Here is a 14,246-nt window from a genome sequence, read left to right as displayed (position 1 = left end):
TGTGATTCATAAAGCACCAAGTCCCAAAAGATACAATTTAATATACCATATATTCTATAGTAACCTTTTTGCAGGAATTCTGTTTTGTAAGGGGTTTTTTTTTTTTTTTTTGCAAATGATTGATGAAAGTGTTCTGTATAATCGTGGTTGGTTCTTGCCAGTAATTGTTCCTCTTCCCCTTCCTCTTAAATATGAATTAGTTAAGCTGTTGCTTATGCACAATATTGCACAACTGCCTATGAAGTTACCTCATATGTAAAGCTTACAACCAGAAGCATAATGCCAACATAGGTCAGTTCCCTCAGGGCTCCAGTCCTGCCTATACTCACCCAGCCACTGCTGGTCCATTGCCTCCTCAGATACACCTGCACCTTTTTTTTTAAAGGGAGGGAGGGAGGGTTGTGATGGGATACAAGGGCACGGTTCGCTACAAAGCTGGGTTAACTGAATAGAGAACAACTTGGTTAAATTTATTATAGGCTTCAGTCAACACAAAATAGTTAGCTAATCAAATTAGTGCATCTTTATATCCAGATCAGAACAACGTTGCCCTGATTGTTGAAATTTAGTTTGTTACCGTCCTCGTTATTGTTCAAAGTATGAACGGAAAACAAAACTGTTTGGCTGAGTTCTTCAGACAACAAGCCCTCATTTGATCGAGTACTGACCATCCTTTACTGTAAGTTAGTGTCGCTTTAAGATTTCTCCCGCCTCCTCCAAGATCGTCACTCGTTCGGTGTACAGTATGTTTTCCTTTCCCCCCCCCCCCCCCCCCCCCCCAGCCACACAAGTTCCTCAGTGGAGGTCGTGCAATTACATGCTGGACGTCCGCCATGCCACAGCTGCCGCGATGTTTATGCAAAGGTAGTGGCTACTGGATCGTTGCTTAGAACCGTGTCTTCGTAACACGCAGTCTGCACTAAATGCCGTATTCATTGCACCGAACGGCTTTAGTTTCCTTTTCTCGGCTCTAACGAAGACAAGCAAGTCAACAAGTATGAGCACAATTTCAGGACAGCGGTCCGCTGCAGCAGCGACCTTACCCGTGGCTCCGGAATCAAACGGGCCATCTTTCTCGATTACAGCGAATCTTTTGCGTCTGTTTAAGCATATCAAGTATGAAAATTTGGCAGCGGGACTTAGCGGGGGCGTCATATCAACAATGGTGCTCCACCCTCTGGATCTGGTCAAAATTCGCTTTGCAGGTAGGTGGTGGCTGCCAAAAACAAACGGGCCTCTATCAACAGCGCTCGCTACCATATCAGCAGGTAATGTGATACTGCGGAGTTACATATGCTTGTGTTTACAAATGGGAGAAAAGGACGTCCACCGAGGGCAACAAAAACACCGATACTCCCACTTGGCCTGTACAGTCTGAGGTTTGCTTTGTGCTTAACCCCTCTCTTTCTTTTTCTTTTTTTTAGTCAGCGATGGTCTGAGTTTCAGGCCACATTATAATGGTATTCTGCACTGTATGAAAAGTATCTGGAAGGTAGATGGGATCAGAGGACTGTACCAGGGTGTGACCCCCAACATTTGGGGCACAGGGGCATCGTGGGGGTTTTACTTCCTGTTGTAAGTACCCTGAGTCTACAGAAAGTGGTGGGCATACCAAACATATTAGATTTCAGAAAAGGGGACGGCTCAGAACTCTTTATTTTCTGTTGACATTTGCCTTGAGATTGTGTGTAACAGGGCTTTTTAAGCTTCTCAATGGGAAAAGTAATGGCAGGTAACAGCACAGGCCAAGGATCTCCATCTTTCACTGACATCCAAAGACTGTCACACTCCAAAGGCCTTTTAACTTCAAATTAAACAAAACAAATCTGGTCAACAATGGGGCAGAACAGTCATTTAAAAAGTTTATGAAAGATATTAGAATAAAATTAAATTTCATATTGCTTAGTATAAGATTTATGCAAAAGTGTTGTTCAGAGATATTTGTCCATCTTAAATCTATGCTTCAGTCACACTATGGTGTAAAGAATCATTAGCATAAATATTTAATCAAGTTTATTTTTACAACCTAAACCGTGAATCACGTTCATCATTTCATCTATCCTGTTTGTTTTAATAATACCTCTCTTAAGTCCAGCTGATGAGTAACCAAATCTGTAATACAAGTTTTTGCAAATTTGCAGTTTAGTTACCCCAAGAAATAAAATATTTTACAATTTCTACACATATGTATATTTGCTGCACAATGAATGGTTTACAGCATGCACAGAGTAATCTGTGGAAAGACAATAATACAATCACAGACCATTTCTCTTTTTAAGCACCAAAGATGAAGTGAAACATAAATAGTGAACTGAGAGTCATACATGGATGCTTTACATTAAGTGGTGTGTGGGTGTTTGTGTTTGTGTGTGTGTGTGTGTGTGTGTGTGTGTGTGTGTGTGTCTTTTCCTGCAGTTATAATGCAATTAAAGCCTATATCCAGGAGAGCAGACAGTCTGAACTGAGTGCCGTCGAGCACCTGGTGTCTGCAGCAGAGGCAGGTGAGTGGATGGGCCCTAAAACACTCCCAGCACAAACAATTACAGGTTCAACCAAACACTCTGGGGGTGCAAGTGTGTGTGTGAGGATATTCCTCTACAACAAATCAGTGCTGATTAAAAAATTGGGGCTGAATTATTGCCTCAGCGGTCTACTAAACCAACATGGCAAGGTGACATGTCAAAACTGCCCCCCCCCCCAAAAAAAAAACCCCAACATATATAGAGAATTAAAAAATAAGAAATATATGAACTAAATAAGAACAAGGCTTTCATTGACCACATAGATTACCCTAAACAATCATTGGCAGAACTGGTATGGTTACATTCAGTTAAAAATAAAAATTGATTTATAACCTTTAATCCTTCAACTCCGAGTCCTGATTCTGGGCCCCCCACAAACCTCCTCTACAACAATTAAGATGCCACTTATCAAGTGGCAGATGTGTACTGCTACACAGAAACCATGATAACCATGGGGGGAAACAAAAATGTACAGGTACTTGATTCTTCACGATTGCGACTGGGAGTCACGGACTGACACTCAGTCAGCCACGCACACTGTACCAAATGACAGACTCTTCACTGTCATTGGTCTTTTTGTGAGGTCTTCGGCCATCGCTACAAGCTCTGCAGTGTCACTGGGGTTTCGGCTATACACTGTCAGTGTCGGTTGGTGTAAAGGTGCCCTTGTGTTGGACTGCCTGTTCCCTGTTCCCCTGCATTTCTAGGCATTCTGACGCTTTGCCTTACGAACCCGGTCTGGGTGACAAAGACCCGACTGGTGCTGCAGTACAATGCAGAGCCGGACGGAAAGCAGTACAAGGGAATGCTGGACGCCCTCGTGAAAATTTACCGTCACGAGGGTATCCCAGGATTATACAGGGTACATCTAAAGACCTCAAACTAACCTCCACACTTTTTTTTTTCCTCTTTCTCTCTCTCTCTCTCTCTCTCTCTCTCTCTCTCTCTCGTCTGCACCTTTAGAGAATTGGATCACAAAATAAGACAAAAATGTTTTGCTATCAGGTAGAGCTGATGGGGTTCAATCTTTTACACTCTCATTCTGTATTTCTCTGCCATACCACTAGAGGGCTTCACTCTATTGTGCTCCCACAAATGACACTGCACAAGACAAATAGCTTCAGCCGGGTGTGAAGGTTGTGCTAGCTCTTCTATAACATGCACAGATGAGACAGCACAAACATCTAAACCTACTCAAATAAGCAGATTACTGAACTTGCGATAACAGCATAGAGTCTGACAAGTTTGTAACAGAGGTACATTTCTGCCATTGTTTGTATGTGTGTGTGTGTGTGTGTGTGTGTGTGTGTGTGTGTGTGTGTGTGTGTGTGTGTGTGGCTCAACCCTTGTGTTGTGACTACAGGGCTTCCTGCCAGGGCTAGTGGGTACATCCCATGCTGCCCTGCAGTTCATGACATATGAAGGTCTGAAGAGGGAACAAAACAGATATAAGGAGATGCCTTCAGAAGCACTTCTGGTGAGGATAGTAATCACAGACCACAGCTCCTAAAATCTGTGTGCTGTGACCAGCTTTTACAAAGTTACTGCAGAACCAAGAAAGAAAACGTGTCAGAGAGGCAGCATATCATGCATTTGAGTGTTCATCTCTACACTTTATTTGCGGTGGGATTTGGACAATTTGTACAGGCCAGACCTGCCCCATTTGTCTTTGAATGAATACTGCCCTTAAATTAGCTACAGAAACATGATATGCTGCTGTACAAAGCGTAAAATTTAAAATTACACTAGAGGGCAGATACCGTTTGGTTTTTAAGAGCTTGTAAAAATAGAATTATCACCACACGCCATCGGTTCTTTTGCCCAAACTCTTCCCGTGACGCTTTCTGTCTGGGGTAACGCGGCGGTTTCGATTTATTAATATGGTATGTGGCAAAAGTCAGTATTTGGCTAAATTTTGGCCAAACTTGTCCTGTGTAGATATCAAAGTTAATAGAAGTCATTTAATGTTTATAAGTGGTTTGGGTACCTGAGTGTTGTAGAAAGCGCCCGGGTGAAGTGTCCTTTTCAAACACCTCAGACCCTGCCTCTGATGAGGTCTGGGCACGACAATCGATGATACTCGTTTTACACGATGAAGACTGATTAGGCTGTAGCCTACTTTGTATAATGTGCATGTCGCGTTTAGATGAACTGTAATAGTAAATTATCCTCAATAGGTGCTCAGTGGGCCTTAATTCCCGTTAGTGATTTTCCCTCGTTTTCATTAATCCATTTGCTGCATTTAGCGTGTTCGAACTCACATTTCGTAAATCATCCTCACGCATTAATGCGACCATTTAAACAAGTACCTTACTTACCTCCGGCTAAATCACGTAGCAGTCAAGAGACTGTCTCATACCACTCCGAACTTGATTGCTTCTTAAGCACAATAATGAAGCTGCGTGAAACACCCACAGCGCCCTCGTCTGGTAGAAAATCAATCCCCACATTCTTAAAGTAGCCATTTTAAAAAATGTTAGGCTACTGTCCCAACTTGAGTGCCATTCAAGCCTATGTCTAGATATTCTACTGCCTATTAACACAGTATGCCATGGTCTTGCAGGCCACAAAAGTATTTAATAGTTTCTGAATGTAACTATTAAACTGAATCGTTTCTCCAATCCATCACAAGTCTGTCTTTCTGTCTCTCCCCCATTGTCTTTGCTTCAGTCTCCACTGGAATATATCACCATGGCAGCTATATCCAAAATATTTGCGGTGGCAACAACCTACCCATACCAGGTGGTGAGAGCCCGCCTTCAGGACCAGCACAGCAACTACAGTGGAATAGTGGATGTGATCAGGAGGACATGGAGGTACTGTTCTACATGGAAGCACTAACACAGCCATCAACACAAGCAAACCCTGCTGTAACTTCACGATCCCTGATCTCCTTGATGTTTATGGATGAACCAATGACACTTTTTTTTAATTTACAATCTTTCTGTACGGAATGTGCAGAGTTTATAAATGTAAAGTGGATTCCTTTTTATTTTTCATGTCTAACTGGTATTCTGATGGTGTCCCTGTCTTGATGCATTAAAATGTGCTAATGGCCGTGGAAAACTGTATTTCCTGTATTGAAACAGCACTAATTAGAGAGCCACACATTAGGTCTCATTATAATTATTTCAGCCAGTTTTTAAACAGTTTGACTGTACAGTCTTGAAATGTGAAAGGCTCTGCAGTTTAGCATGGCAAGTGCAAGTTTACCGAGTCGCTCTCTCATGTGTTGTCCGTGTGCAGGAACGAGGGCATGGAGGGCTTTTACAAGGGCATGGTGCCCAACCTGGTGCGTGTCATCCCAGCCTGCTGCATCACCTTCCTCGTCTATGAGAACGTCTCACGTCTGCTCCTGGGACAATACAACTGATTCATGCACACATCAACACAGCCAGGGACCAACCAACGCACAAGTCAACACACCGTATGACGCACACATGCATGTTAAGGCGCGTTTTGGGGAGGTCACCACAGAACCTTCTGCAGACTAGAGACAGTAGAGGGAGGTCTGATTAAGTGACTCTTACCTCACGAGAGGTCCAGCCATAGCATCAGTGCGATCGGAGAGGAGGAACAGGTTTCCATGTTGTTGTGTGGAATTGTGGATGTTATAATCACAAATGAATATAATGTATAAAATGAAATGATCAGGGTGTATACAAACTGATTTAAAGCCATTGTATGTATGATGAAGCCACTGCAGTTATCTGAGTTTATGATATGAGTATTCTAGCAAGTGAACACTGACATCATACCGTGCGACTTTTTGTACTGTGTGTGGACTAGACTGAGCAAACCCTTGAGCGGTAGGTGAAGAGTGTGGTATCTGTGAGAACTGGGGCAAAGTTCAGGGGCTGAACCCTGTGAAGTCCCCTTGAGGACATGACATGATATGACATGAATGAAATTCCAGCCTCTGAAACTGGAGCTGAAGTGGACCATACTGGGCTCAGTGGAATGGTATAACTGCAGGTTGGCAGCAAGGACCAGAAACCCGACCAAGGAAGAAGGCTAGTGGAAAAGACTACATCTCAGGATTAAATGGGTTAATAGCTCAACATATGAGTTGTGCTGGGAAGTGATATCTTTATCATTATATCTGTATATTTATTAAATAAATAAATAAAAACTGTGTGACAACGTGAGCCAAGCCCCGCACAGCAATGTGCAAGTTCTTAAGTTGCATACCAGATACACATGCTCTTTATACACATCCTGCTTATCCAATGTGTATTTCAGTCTCATGGTTTATATGTGTTACATAGCAGTGTGCCAATAATATTGGCTACTGTCAAATAGAAACAAAATCATGTCTTTAAGAATGCAAAGACTTGACTCAGGAGAGCTGGAGTATCTACATGTAATTTTTACAGAATTAATAAAAGATAAAAGTAAGACATGATTGATGTTATGAAGTTTTTCTGACATGACAGAGAATGCTTATGGTTAAAGACTTGCAGCAACAGCAGTGCTGTAGAATTGGTGTTTATGATGAGCTTGTGTTTGAGTGTTCTGTGCATAGATGCGTATGGTGTTTGTGTTTGAGTGTTCTGTGCATAGATGCGTATGGTGTTTGAGTGTTCTGTACATAGATGCGTATGGTGTTTGTGTTTGAGTGTTCTGTGCATAGATGCGTATGGTGTTTGTGTTTGAGTGTTCTGTGCATAGATGCGTATGGTGTTTGTGTTTGAGTGTTCTGTACATAGATGCGTATGGTGTTTGTGTTTGAGTGTTCTGTACATAGATGCGTATGGTGTTTGTGTTTGAGTGTTCTGCGCAGATGACCTTGATCATCCCTGAAATATGGCAGTAGTGTTCAACAACAAAAATAGCAATATACATTTTACACAAAAAAAACCTAATAAATCTTTTACATTTTTAATTGAAATATTTATCTTCAGAGAACAACCTGTAAATGATCCAGATTAAAGATAAAATGGGTCTAATATCACCCTGCTTTAAGAGTGTATATAATACACATGTAGGGCCTTTTATACATTGTGTAAATGTGTAAGTTGCCAACTGATGTTAAATACAAGACTTCAAGTAATGAGATAGATGCAGTTTGGCTGAGACTGAATTGTGCTAATGTGTTTGAAATGTGTCTGCTTATTTATGTATGTATATATATATGTGTGTGTGTGTGTGTGTGTAAGAGCTGCCATGTATTCTGTAAACACAACAGCTGGAAAACCACTTCACTACTGTCACACACAGAGCCAGACATCCCTTGCATTAGTCATGCAGGGTAGTGTACGTTTTCCACCATGGGTCTCTAGCCGCAACCTTCTGTATGATGTGCTCAAGTTCTGCTTCACCATTTGCAAAGTATCAGGCACCAGCCCAACACTCAGAAAACACACAGTATTTATAGTATTTACACAGTATTTAAAGTTTAAAAATGGTAACTGATTTTAATAAGATGAACATATAAACATAACACACAAGCAATGGGCCTTACTTAAAAATATGCACAGGATAACCAGCAGTGTGAACAAAGTCACAATTTTACCAACAGTTCACTGAAATGCATAATGGTATTGGTATGATAGTATTTAGATACAAAATGGAATAGACATGGCAGTATTTAAATACATAATGGAATCGCCATTACAGTATTTATCTTGGAAGAAAAATAAACGAAACTTCGTTCACTCAGGCACTAACTAACAGGAGGCTCATTGTACAGTAGTTGTGACTTTTTGCATTGAACTCTGTGCATCCTAAATTTAATGAACTGAACCAGAGTATTCTGACTGAAGATCCATGTTTCTCATTCAGCCTGGTGTCGCCACAGCAACCATAACAATAGTGGTGAATGGGGGGGAAATGGGATCGCGAGGATCATTTGGGAAGCTCTTCGATGATCACCCTGGATACGGAGTTCCAGCCGGTGGAAGCATCGCCCCGTGGGTAGTCGGCACAGGTGCCCACCCAAATCCCCACATCCACCAGGCCAGCAGGAATGCCCTCACACAGACCCTCCACTGCAGGCACAAACATAGACGAGTTCAACACACCCAGACTGGATGGTCTTAAAGGTTTAGATTTTTTGTAAGTGAACTGTAGCTGATGAAATCCTAAACCCAAAGATGATACCAAAAGATCATCTTGCAAGATTGTGCCAAGTGCCTGTTAAACTAAACCAGATAATAAATTAAGATGAATTCACATAACCCATTTAACTGTCAGTTTGTACTTTCCAAAGGCTTGCTGAAATCCTAACCCTCAGCTGTCTCTGAGGCCTTTATTGTGCACGCTGATCGGCACATGGGATGGTTGACCTCTGGGTGTGCTTGGCCATGTATTTGCTGTGTTGTAGTCTCTCATTTGTGCAGCTCTGTGAGGATCTCTGCAGTGGGCATATATTGTGTGATATGATGGGATGCAGAGAGGAAGCAAGCAGAAATATCTTGGGTGTCTCTGTAATTAGAGCCTGCACAAAACTTCTCGCAGCCTAACCTCTGCAACAGACACTCGGTCTGCAACAGACTCTGATTTCCTACCCTCGATACTGGAAGATGTGTCAGATTAAAAATATTATCTTGTTAATGAGATTTTGTTTTTATTTTAAACTTTATTATTATTATGCATATGTATTTTTAGACAAATTTAACAGTTTGGTCAATTGATTGATATGACAAACCATTTGAAATACGACTAAGGCTGTAGCGATTCGAGTATATCAGTTGTATAATATACCATGTTCTTATACCACTGCATACAGTTTCTTCTCTGCTCTGAAAGGCTGCAAACAGATTGATGCCAATATCAAATTGCAGGTTACACACAATGGACCGCATTGCCATAAATAGAAATCCAAAGGCCACATCTATCTCTGAATCTCAAAATTGCAGACTTCATACCTCACAGATAAAGCCAAACCTTTTATATCTCTGAGAGGAACACAGTGTCTGAGCCTGTGGAAATCTGTGTGTTCTTTGTTAAAGCTGAATCTAGAGCCCTGACTGCCATACCTCATACCTCAAACTCTGGTCTCTTTTCTCTCTGCTAGTCTGATCTATTTTAAACATTATGTCACATTTAACATGACATAAAAATAATCACCATAATACACACACAAACACACACACACACACAGCAAGGAGCTATAATTGGCCTTGTAGTGAGCTGCAAGTCTTTACCATTTCACAGAGGTCATCGCCAGGAATGTCGACACAAGTAGGGAATTCATTAGCTCCCATGGAGGAGTTTCACACATGGTCCATGAGAGGTTTGTTCTTAATGGGTATATTGCTCTTTGATAACAGCATATTTCATTTATGATGAATGAGAGGTCTGAATACTGGTCTGACGGGTCTGTGATCTGTATGCGGCTCAGAGCTCTGGCAGACTCTACAAAGCTCCGTTTCCAGGCATTCAGCTAACATATAAAAAAATAAAGAAAAGAGAGTTTTGCTCTGTTAGTGGTTTGGATTATGCACTGAATAGCTAAAAATGCAAAAGGGTGGTCGTCATCCCAGACTTCCTCCATATGCTCAGCTCTCAGAGGACAGCATCCCTAAACCACTGAAATGAGAGCAGTGGGTGAATGTGTAGTTTGAGTGACTGCTTGTTTACAAATGTACGTGTAGAACTCATTCCACTTTTTAAAGGTTCAAATTTTAAAATCTCTCCAAGCACATAGACCAAAAAACAATACAAGAATTTTACCTGGTGATGTTCTCATGTGACTTCACCATGTGACAATCACATGGTACATAAAACAGTATCGGCTGAAATGTACAAACTGCAATTGACCACTTTCTTATAATTAAAATTTAGTTTGGCAAGATTTGTTTATTAAGTGTTTTTTTTTATTTATTGGAGGGATTGTTTGATGACCCTTGTCGATGACCCTGAAACTAGCACATAAGAGTTACCTGTGGACGTCCTGTGAATGTTGATGGTGGAGTTAAGCTCAGGGCTGCCCTGGTCCAGGTAGATGATGGCCTCAACGGGCAGAGGCCCCGTGCATTCTGCCCCATTGAAGGTGAAGTACCAACGCTGGCAGCAGGCCGTCTTGCACTTGAGCCTGAGTGAGCCGATGAAGAGCACCCGCAGGGCGCTGTCTGAGCGCATCTTGGTGAACGTGCACTCCTGTGAAACACGCCACACACAGGGCTTCATTCACCATTCACCATTCACTTCATCTTTGTACATTAGCATTAAGGGAATTGATATCGTGTTTAGTTACTGCAATCATGTTTTCATGCAGTCTCTGTGGTCTTGAAAAAGCAACTGCTAGGAGACTGCACTGGTGATTCTTATGGAAGCAGGAGATTTTGGAAAAAGTGAATGGTAAGCTTACAGCTATTTTTCCCAGGTCAATGCCATAGTTAAGAGAGCTCCAGGCACACTGTTTATAGTTGGGTCTCCATGGTTCCTCAAACCTCTCAGTCACACACTCTCCCTTTTCCCCCTTCATTCCATCCCGGCCTGGGATCCCAGGAGTGCCCGGAATGCCATTAATCCCTGGATTACCATCCCTGCCCTGCATACCAGGGGGACCCTGCATACACGTGTTGTACTGGTGATAAGGACAATATAAAGATAAAGAAAAGAAAGAAGAAAAGAGAAGAGAAGAAAAATGTTATTTAAAAACTGAACAAGAATATTTCCATCAAATAATACTAATGCACATTAATAATTCATTGAGTGAATGAGCTCAACAGTTTTTCCTTGTTAGCCTCAATACCAGTGAGTCACTCTGACATGGGTCTGTGGGCAGGAGTGTACCGTGACACTACCCTTGGATATTAACACATTTGGGTAGAGATAGTGGAAAATGCACCCACAGAAGAAGACTGTTTAAAATGCTGCATCACATCCATGATGTAAAAGAAAATCCCCTAACCACAATGACTCACTGTCTTCTTTGTAGTACAGCCCACCAAACTACAGGCTCTCAGAGAATTATTAAGTTAATGGGGGGGATAGCGCGCTGGCCATAGGGAGTTTTCACATTTTTTAAACTTCGTATTTTGTTTTGCTTTGGCAAAAGGCATTAAAAATGTGAGCAGGAGCTAAAAACTATGTTAAAATACACTTAAATCACACCACAAAGGGCAGGAGCCTGTGCAGATGAAGTAGCAGACTTTACATTTACTTTTAGTCCAGGAGAAATGGAAAAGACTGTCTAATAGAGTGCCATCTGGCCACTGTGCCCAAGGGCTTCTAGCTGAACGTCATCCACAGTTCTTCTTGCTCCCTTGTGGAACAAGGCTGCCAGATCCATCATGTGTCTGCTGAAGTCATTGAGGGCACATGGGGCTACACTGTTACTCAGCTCCTGAACAAGGGTTAGCATCAAAAGCTTGAGTTAAGACATCACACACTTTTACACATCTGAAACAAACTTCTCATTAAATATAATCAAAAATCAACTTTGCATAATAAAACCTGCTATGAATACAGTAGAAAGGTTCTTTGGTGCATACGGGAGATCCAGGGAGCTTACATGTGAATGACAAGAGAGTACAGTTACAGTTTCCATCCTTGCGGTCTAATAAGAAAATGACACCAAAATGAGGCATTCTGCTCCTTCTCTTAGCTCACTTCTGTCTGCTGCAACTTTCATCTTTTATCATTTTCATTCAGCACCACAGAATCAGCCTCTGAACATTCCTGTGGGCATCTCACACTGGTCACCCACAGGATGGTCTCCCACAGAGTGTATGTAATCAGAACGAAATGGGTGGTGATCAGCACACCATACAAAAACACATTACCAACCCCAGATGAGGTGTTTTGCTTAGTTTTGTTTGTCCATCTTCAGAAAACAGCGAATTTTCACACTGGTAACAGATGTCTGACAAAACAAAATCATCATGAGAAAAGAATTAAGAGTGAAGCGGATAGTTTGCTGCAAGTGAACCCCAAGCAGAGATCAAAGAGTACAGTCTGCTATGTCCATGCAAGGGGCGAGACTACACAGACTGGCCTAGTGCATGGTGAACAAGAAGTTATTCTACTGGATGGACATTCTGTTCACCACCATACAGAAGCTAATATCAGCTGTGGTTATACACCTTTGTGCAACAATGCCTTATTAATCAAAACAAGTAATGTTATCATCTCATTATACCATTCGATTACAATGAAATTAGCTTTAGCAATGCCTGTTGGGCTGCTATAATTCTCTTTACATGTAATACTGATTTAGAACATTAGAGGGGGCTGGTGAGCATTAAGGACATCGTGGTTTAAGACGCTGGAATGGATGGAACACAATACTCTCATGCTCCACAGGATCCAATACAAACTTCCCACAGGATGAAAGATAATATAGATTACATTGGCATGTAATCTACAGCCGTATGGAGTAATACTGACCACATTACGTAAGGCAGATCATCCGCGAAAGGTTTTTCGACTTAAATATAATTGGAAGAATAGTCAGAATGTGTGACATCGTATGCACAGCCTCCTCTCCGAGATTAAATAATCCCTTTGAAGTAATCTCTTTTAAAACGTGCATTTGAGAAGAACGGGTTTTAAATTCATTTTAGGTTCAAACAAAAGACCAACCAAACATCATAATTATCAGTTGTACTACAACCAGATTTTTAAGAGAAAGGGAAAGTAATTAGGAAAACATTTATTTTTCAGGAAAACTAATAAAATACTTATTGAACGTTTGTTCTACTTAAAAGTACATTGTATACATCTCTGTAGCGTGTGGTAATATGAACACACACGGATTTAGACCGAGTCTAACCGCTCCGATTCTTTATATTTTGCTGTGACGTTTTTTGTATAGAGTCCGAGTAAAGATGGTATCTTACCTTATCCGAGAACTCGGCTTCCCTCTGTCGAGCTGCCTTCTCTTTAGCTTTTTCGGTCACACACAAAGGTAAAATCACACAGAAGCAGATCAGAAAGCGGGCTCCCATTTTCGCTGAGTTGGAGACACTGAAATCCACAGTGTGCGCGCCTGGTCCCATGCGGGGCAGACAGGATGTGCGCTACAAAGGTGCTTTTCTGCTGGTCCGCCGTGAGCGTCCGATTTAAAAAAAATAGCTACATAAAACTTAAAACAGAAAACCTAGGACTTTATAACCGCGGGGCTCTGGTTTTGCACATGCACAAAGCAACTACACATACAGTCCAATGGTTTGGTTAAAGAAAATCACCCCACGCGGTTGTGAGATGACAAGTTTCAACAGTTTCGGAAGAATTGTCACGGAGGTCTGCCTACTATAGCTGACTCTTTCAGAGACAGCAGTCATGCGGTTTCTTTGACACTGGATGAGTCCTGACTCGAATCTGAATGACCTCCTGAACTCCGAATGAATGACTTGGCCGAGCACAGCGGGTAAACCCATTTTTGAAATCCTCTATTTCAGAGAATAGGAAGAAAGTGAATTTGTAGGCTATTAGCCTGAGTGGTCTACCACTCGAGTTTTATTTCTCACTTTCAGATATATTTGTCTGGTTTGATAGCCTATTACACTCCAGATCTATTACCGTCACTTAGTTTTTTGGGGTTTTTTAATGATTTATAAGATTTCTCACAACTAATGTACATGTTCTCAAATCACTTAACACAATGGTCTAAACTAGTAAGAAGTTTCGGTAGTAGCACAAAAGCAATATAAACGCAATCGTCTAAAACATTAAAGTTCTAATCTTTGTGCACAACTCTCAATTGCCTCTGATCTCCTTTGTTGTGAAAATATATTATCTGTACATCAGTGATTGCAAATCATTTAGCTGATA

General features: G+C 41.5%; 2 protein-coding genes across 3 annotated transcripts; one reads left to right on the top strand and one right to left on the bottom strand.

Moving 5' to 3' along the window:
- Positions 1-789: 789 nt before the first annotated feature.
- On the top strand, positions 790-6,924 carry slc25a32a (solute carrier family 25 member 32a). Its single transcript, XM_027022915.2, has 7 exons — positions 790-1,205; positions 1,425-1,575; positions 2,416-2,501; positions 3,230-3,384; positions 3,886-3,999; positions 5,193-5,338; positions 5,769-6,924. The coding sequence occupies exons 1-7, from the start codon at positions 998-1,000 to the stop codon at positions 5,893-5,895; spliced, it is 987 nt and encodes a 328-aa protein (XP_026878716.2). The 5' UTR covers positions 790-997; the 3' UTR covers positions 5,896-6,924.
- A 988-nt stretch (positions 6,925-7,912) lies between these two features.
- On the bottom strand, positions 7,913-13,735 carry cthrc1a (collagen triple helix repeat containing 1a). Of its 2 annotated transcripts, none has more exons than XM_027022908.2 (4): positions 13,313-13,735; positions 10,837-11,055; positions 10,409-10,625; positions 7,913-8,512 (listed from the first exon to the last, which is right to left on the bottom strand). In XM_027022908.2, the coding sequence occupies exons 1-4, from the start codon at positions 13,469-13,471 to the stop codon at positions 8,370-8,372; spliced, it is 738 nt and encodes a 245-aa protein (XP_026878709.2). In that variant the 5' UTR covers positions 13,472-13,735; the 3' UTR covers positions 7,913-8,369. The 2 variants fall into 2 exon arrangements, with proteins under 2 accessions (XP_026878709.2, XP_026878710.2); XM_027022909.2 differs by having other exon boundaries at positions 10,837-11,037.
- Between the last annotated feature and the right edge of the window lie 511 nt (positions 13,736-14,246).

This window comes from Electrophorus electricus, chromosome 8, assembly GCF_013358815.1.
Source record: "Electrophorus electricus isolate fEleEle1 chromosome 8, fEleEle1.pri, whole genome shotgun sequence".
Classification (NCBI taxonomy): domain Eukaryota; kingdom Metazoa; phylum Chordata; class Actinopteri; order Gymnotiformes; family Gymnotidae; genus Electrophorus; species Electrophorus electricus.
Note: the sequence above shows the minus strand (reverse complement) of the source record. Positions and strands in the feature narration are given on the sequence as shown.

Excerpts from the sequence above, each read along its gene's own strand:
- slc25a32a (XM_027022915.2), top strand. The coding sequence starts at position 998 with ATGAGCACAATTTCAGGACAGCGGTCCGCTGCAGCAGCGACCTTACCC. Across the intron at positions 4,000-5,192 it reads TGCCTTCAGAAGCACTTCTG|TCTCCACTGGAATATATCAC; the intron begins GTGAGGATAGTA and ends TCTTTGCTTCAG. Across the intron at positions 5,339-5,768 it reads GTGATCAGGAGGACATGGAG|GAACGAGGGCATGGAGGGCT; the intron begins GTACTGTTCTAC and ends GTCCGTGTGCAG.
- cthrc1a (XM_027022908.2), bottom strand. The coding sequence starts at position 13,471 with ATGGGACCAGGCGCGCACACTGTGGATTTCAGTGTCTCCAACTCAGCG. Across the intron at positions 11,056-13,312 it reads AAGCCGAGTTCTCGGATAAG|TACAACACGTGTATGCAGGG; the intron begins GTAAGATACCAT and ends CCTTATCACCAG. Across the intron at positions 8,513-10,408 it reads CATTCACAGGACGTCCACAG|TGGAGGGTCTGTGTGAGGGC; the intron begins GTAACTCTTATG and ends TTGTGCCTGCAG.